The sequence below is a fragment of the Vicia villosa genome, linkage group LG1 (genome assembly GCF_029867415.1).
Source record: "Vicia villosa cultivar HV-30 ecotype Madison, WI linkage group LG1, Vvil1.0, whole genome shotgun sequence".
Lineage (NCBI taxonomy): Eukaryota > Viridiplantae > Streptophyta > Magnoliopsida > Fabales > Fabaceae > Vicia > Vicia villosa.
This window is the reverse complement of record NC_081180.1, coordinates 17,690,890-17,697,661: the sequence shown is the minus strand read 5'-3', so window position 1 is coordinate 17,697,661 and position 6,772 is coordinate 17,690,890. Positions and strand designations below refer to the sequence as shown.

Below are 6,772 nucleotides of genomic sequence, written 5' to 3'. Positions count from 1 at the left end.
TGGAAATAAAATATAAAATATAAAAAGATTGTTTGATACTATATTCAACCAAAGTGGTTGTTAAAAGGTTACATCAAAGGAGGGGCCTATTCCTACTTTAGCCATTCATGCTAAAGATAGAGAGAAGATAACCCCACTCACTCCCACCACAAGCACCATATAACAACAATCTATGCACTTTCTCTATAAGCCACCATAAACTCATCTCAACACATTCTCTTGGTATTTGGTAACTGTGAGATAAAACAAAAATGTCTTAGAATAGTGCAGTAAAAATAGAGTAAAACAAAACTTCATTTAAATTTAACATGCATGAAACATACCTTAATATTAATAACATGAATGTAATATTATCCGAAATTTGCTTCACTTATAAGGGGCAAATACAATTGAAGAATTGTGTCCCCCAAATCCAAATGAATTAGACAATGCAGCCTTGATTTTCAGTCTCTCTTTTGTTGGGCCTACAAGCACTTTAGTATCCTGTTTTTATGTAATTTAAACAACCAAATTAGATAAATAGTATCATATACACACGAGCGCGGACACACTCGTATACGATATTATGACACAACAAAATTTCAATGTTGGAGATGGTAACATACCACGTCTTTATCTGGGTTTTCTAGGTTGATATTAGGATGAACCCACCCTGTCCTGATTGCCTATATGTCAAGGAAAATCAAAGCTCAGAAACATTTTATTGTAAACTTTGTCGTATTATTTACATTCCACTGACAATTGATTTGTGAAATTTCACCTGTACTGTTGCTACTGCTTCTACCCCACCAGATGCACCTAGTAGGTGACCGATCATAGATTTGGTAGAATTCACTTTAAGCTGTATAAACATAATATTTTCATAAGCACGACAATTTATGCAATTGCATTAAAAAACAATTAAAAAGAGAACAGATGTAATGGATGATGACAGGAAAAGGAACATTACCTCGGGGTTTTGACCGAAACAATGAATCAGAGCTTGGTACTCCTTAAGATCGCCGGCTGGTGTTGATGTGGCGTGAGCATTTATGTAATTCACATCCTCTTTTGAAACTCCAGATTGAAGTAATGCCCTTTCAATGCAAAGTATTACACCAGCCCCTATTTTCGATTGGATAAAATAAAGAAATACAAGTTCAAGCTTAAGGAGTATCTAGGATGCAAGTATCGATTCTCATCAAGCACATAATTAAAAAGTGATTACAATATTCATGAGATCTTTATTAGTCCATTACCATTAGTCAAAATGACCAGTCCTAAGCGTGAGTTTGTGCGTTAAACCCCATATCGACTAGAGATATGGCTTAGGTAGTGCTTAAATTCTTAGAGGGTTTCAGAGTAGACCATATATTTGTTATAGGGCAGAGATCTTTGTTATTCCACCCCCATTTGCACACACTTTAGATGTCTAATCATGGGCATGATGAGGTGTTTCAATCCATGTTATTCCACAACCCCCTAAGTCCATGCTTTAGGAAGATATATCTAGGTAGAGCTTATAAGGTTTGGGCAGTCATCAGTGTACAAGCCGGTTTTTTGGAATAGAGTTAGGCTCTAAGCCCTAATTCTAAAAAATAAGACAATTCAAACCACAAAGAAAATGTGGCATGATGTAATTAATTTCTTCCAATATTTTAGAATTGAAAGTGTGGCATGATGTAGTTAATTTCTTTCAATGAAAGTGTGGCATGAAAGTGTAGTACATTCACCTATTTTCTTTCAAACATGCCAACCAGAATATAGGCATATTGGTCAGAGCAATAGTAATTGCTGACCAAATGATAGATGATGGACATTTCTAAATCAGTTATTATGCGGCATGATGTAGTTAATTTCTTTCAATATTCCAAAGTTTTTAAGATGACAGGATGTCATGAAGTAATGGACGTCAAAATATAAGTAACAAAACTAAATGCAGCAAACCCAATCTCATTAAAAGTGACCAAGAAAGCATACATAGTACATTCACCTATTTTCTTTCAAACATGCCAACCAGAATATAGACATATTGGTCAGTGCAATAGTAATTGCTGACTAAATGATATGAGGGCCATGTCTACATCAGTTATTATGAGTTTTGATCATGCATGCAAATTTACAGACTAATTGATCATGGCATCCTTAGAACCAGAGTGCTCACAAATATGTTAATACAATAGATGTTGGTATGGCTACAAACGATTTATGTTTTGAAATCCAATGAATAGAAAGGACCTTAAAGGAGTAAACATTTTTTACCATCAGGATGTGGTTCAGTCACGTGATACGCATCGCAGGTGAAACTTCCACCTAGAAATTCTGCATATATGTTTGCACCTCTTTTCTGCATATAAAAAATTTGGATGTCATTAGAAGTACTTTATACAAAAAGTGGTAGACTCGTGATATATGTATCATATAAATTTAAAAAATGAGTGTGATAAATAGAATGTCGTGATGGAGACAACTATAAAGAACAACCTAATGTAGGGTACAGAAGAAGTAACAAGTGTTTTAATAATTAATACTACTGGAACAAACTGAAGAGTGAGATGGAACACGAGGTTATGGCGTATTTTATTCTCAAATAGTCAAATCATTAGATCTTAGATGTACCTTAGCATGCTCCAATTCTTCTAAAACCAAAACACCAGCCCCTTCACCCATGACAAACCCATCACGATTCTGTAATATCATAACCACAAGCTGTTAGTTAACACAAGTGCAGGGAAAATGAAGGAAATGATGAATATACAAACAAAAACTTCAAGAACTGCAATATTTTAGTCTTTGGGACTTGGCAATTCGTATAACCACTAATTTGTCAAAATAGTTCAAGTTTAACGAGCATAAAAATGGATGCTATGTGTCAGCTTAAGGAATTGAGCAGAATTTCTCTGCCTTTTATTATACTAGATTGGATGCCTTCGCAGTTTCTTTTTGTTCTGTTTGCTTATAAATCTCAGGTGGTGCCATTGTATCCTAAATGTATACAAATGATATGCAACTTTTGGTTTTTCTGAAACATAATTTAAATTTATAAAATGACAACAGCAACCAGAATCTATTTCTACTAGGTCGGGATAAATACCACAAAAATGCCAAAATATAAAACTAAAGGCACACTCATCAAACTATGGTACAGGGATAAAAGAGCAACAGGATTTGAATAAGTATTACAGTATCCCAAGGGCGTGACGCTTTAGAAGGATCGGTATTCTGTTGCGAGAGTGCCCTGCATGCCACAAAGCCTCCCAAACCTGCACCAAATATTAGTGGATTAATCTCAGAGTTAAGAAAAGATAAGTCCACACAAGTATTTCCATTTGATCTAAAAACAAAATCCACACCAGGCAAAAAAATGAAAAATAAAAAATACCTATTGGTATAATAGCAGAGTCTGAACCACCACAAAGCATCACATCCTGCAGAAAATTTCATATTTAAAAAAACATTAGTATTATTTTATGAAAAGGAAATATCATAAACTGCGCTAAACGTCACACAGAAGAATGAAAAAGATAAAGAGAAGATTGGGAAAATTTGAGAAATCCTATTTATTTCCTAAGAGCAGATATAACAAAGTAAATCACTTACTGCTTCACCTCTGATGATATGGTTTGCTGCATTCAATATACAATGGTTACTTGTTGCACAAGCTGTAGAGATAGAATAATTGGGGCCCATCCATCCCTGCAATCCATATAAGAAATCATTTATTTAACATGGTCCGACAAAAACAAAATTGAAACTATTGATAAAATCCACAATAAGTCCTGAAATCTGCTTAAAAATACCAGATCCATTGCAAGCATGGCAGAACCCATATTTGTTGTTGCAAAAGGAATACAGAAAGGATTCATCTTCCTATATGATATCCGTAATGCTTCAATGGAATCACTAATAACCTGTTCAATTCACAACACGGACAACAAAACATTCACACAAATCAATCCACAAGACCAACATGTGTTGCTAGTTCGAAAAAAGTTATGGTGCTGTTATTATATATAAAATCAAACTATCGAATGTGAAAAGTTTTATTTTTAAGTGTTGAATCTCAACATGTTTGAGAGTAAAGGAAGGTCACCTTCATGCCACCTAATGCTGAGCCAATTAAAACTCCACATTTGGTTTTCTCTAACTCGTCCATTACATCTCCAGTAATTCCAGCATTAATCAATGCTTTTTTTCCAGCCGCTAGCAGATAGAGCATAAATTTATCCATTCTCTTTGAAAACTTTGGTGCTACCCAGCCGTCGGTTGAAAAAGACTTAATTTCACCAGCAATCCTCTGAAGATAGAAAATATTGAGAACAAAAATCTGCAGCAGGCATAAACTGGAAAATGCAAATTGAATTAAATATAACTTACTGTTGGAAATTCTGCACAATCAAAATTCTCAATCTCACTTATACCACTAACACCATTGAGTAGATTATTGTAGAAGACATCTGGATCATGACCAAGTGGTGTAACCACACCCAAACCTGTCACAACTACTCGTCTTTGCTTTGTAGGAAGTTTTTTCTTTGTTGTGACCTCTTGGGCAGGTTCCAAAGCTACTGCCATTGTTTTACCTTGAAATTTGACAATTCCAAGGCATAGGTCAGCATACAGCAATTATAAGATGCAATAATGAAATATAATTAATGGAAAATAAAACATATTCTTAACCATAAAAACGCATGAAAAACAAACTATTCAAGAAAGGTATACCATAGGTCTTGTGGGAAAGTACATTCTTATTTTTAACATTGGTCTTGATATGATAACTTGTCATATGGAAGTGCATTTGGCTCATCTGAAGTGAACTGAGGGTAAAGCAAGTAATCTCCACAGTTGATTTTCTTATCAGCAGTTGATGTTCCGTAATGTCATGTACACGTGCATAACAAACCATGGACGTGTTGAAATATCAACCGTCTATTTTCTCATCAAGAGTTGATATTACTTACTCTACCCTCTAAAGTGAAGAGTTGATACTACTAAACTTTACCCTCTAAACCGAATTATTTTCTTTAGAGAGCTAAATCATTCAGAAGCTGCTAAGGACCGGGTTTCGGACTAAGCCCAACGAATGTGCTACCTATATATGGGAGTTGGTAACATTAGCTAAGGTGGCTAGTTTATCAGAGGGGAACAGTGAGAATAGTCTCATCTCCAAGGAGCTTCGCTTTGGGGTTGCTTTGGGATTACAGAGAATCGAATCTCTTCATATAGTTGAAGATACAAGAGAAAAAGGAAACAAACCACTTATGATGCAGCTTCTACATAAATTCATCGATAATAACGAGGAATCCCACCTCACGAGTTATAACATACATCAAAATTCTACACACATAAGAATGAAAAGAATCCTCCCCGAGGGTTTGCCATGCCGATACACACGTCAACATTTTAAATTCTACACTTCAACTGAACCATTAATTGAAACGAAGAAAAACCACAAAACACCTTTCTATCTTATTTAAACCAACTTCATGTGCATGTGATGAACAATAACAACAATCTAAACAAAATCACAAGAATAGCACCTAAAAGTGACAATTAGAATAACAATAATAATAACAACAACAATAACAACAACTACATGTAGAGTCTAAAATTGTTGTATACGATATGTACGAGGTATTCAAAATTATGGAGAGTTAAATAAATAGCACATGGGTACACCTTACCAACCAACCATTCCATTTTTCTTTCACGCAATGAAATGACAATACAGCACAGCAGGTAAACAAACACAAGCACGAAAAAATTGAATCATACAAACAACCCCACATAAAGCAAAACCAACCAAAGAATCAAAGATCCAAATCATAATCATTAGCATTTAATAAACAACAACAACAACAACACTAATCTAATTAAATTAAAAATAATTAGAAGAAATAAAAATAAAACCCAGATTTGAAGATTAGTGAAAAACGATACAAGATTAAGCTGAGATTAGTGAAGAAAAACAAGATTACCATAACGAATAGGTTTTCGTTTGTGCGAAATGGATCGAAAGAGAGTGTTAGTGTTGTTGCTGTTGTTGAGATGGAAAGACGAAATCGAAAAGTTCTTGATTCTGCGAGAGTGATGAAAAGAGGTTCTGATACGGTCAGGCTCGCTGCACGTGACTGACATGCAAGAAGCAGGTTCAAGCCAAGAACTGGTGGTGGTGGTGGCGGCGGCGGCCATTGAAAACGGCGGAGGTTGATGAGAGTAGTGGTGAAAAAATAATGAAGTTGGTGGGTTTATGAAAGAGAGAAGAAGAATGAATGATTCAATGGATCTTGGTGGTGATAATTGTTGTTCTTCTTCTCTCTTTTATTTTATATAGTAGTGTGGAAAATTTAGTTATTCATTCACTCTTTTAGTGACTCTCACAAAAAATTGTTGTTGGTTTCCAAGAGTAATAAGAGAGGATGAAATGTTAGTGCTCTTCCATGCTTTCTTTTCTACTAGTTCTCTCTAACAAAGATATAGTACATAAAATTAAACGTTTTTAAAATGAGGGTTGTTTTCATTTATTTATCTTTTAATTCCAATGTCTAGTTTTGCGGTTTATGGTTTTTTGTTTAACTAGTCAAAATAGGTTAGTATTAAAAAAAACAAAATGACATTGACATAGTAATAGACTAATAGTAATTCTATATAATTTTAAAAAGAGAAAATTATTTTTAATTTATTTGATTTTGTTTGTTTTGAATTGGGAAAGTGTGAAGTTTTATTAATTGATAAAATGATGTTTACCTTTTTATTTCAAGTCATTTGATAGTTTGACATTCGATTAGGATGA

General features: G+C 34.3%; 1 protein-coding gene across 1 annotated transcript; it reads right to left on the bottom strand.

The window, feature by feature from the left end:
• Positions 1-6,456, bottom strand: LOC131629928 (3-oxoacyl-[acyl-carrier-protein] synthase II, chloroplastic-like). The gene is made up of 14 exons (XM_058900737.1): positions 5,958-6,456; positions 4,357-4,562; positions 4,073-4,276; positions 3,780-3,890; positions 3,580-3,675; positions 3,362-3,407; positions 3,163-3,242; positions 2,599-2,667; positions 2,242-2,326; positions 950-1,104; positions 761-841; positions 606-665; positions 324-483; positions 1-233 (listed from the first exon to the last, which is right to left on the bottom strand). Exons 1-13 carry the CDS (start codon positions 6,169-6,171, stop codon positions 367-369), a joined length of 1,524 nt encoding a protein of 507 aa, XP_058756720.1. The 5' UTR covers positions 6,172-6,456; the 3' UTR covers positions 1-233; positions 324-366.
• Between the last annotated feature and the right edge of the window lie 316 nt (positions 6,457-6,772).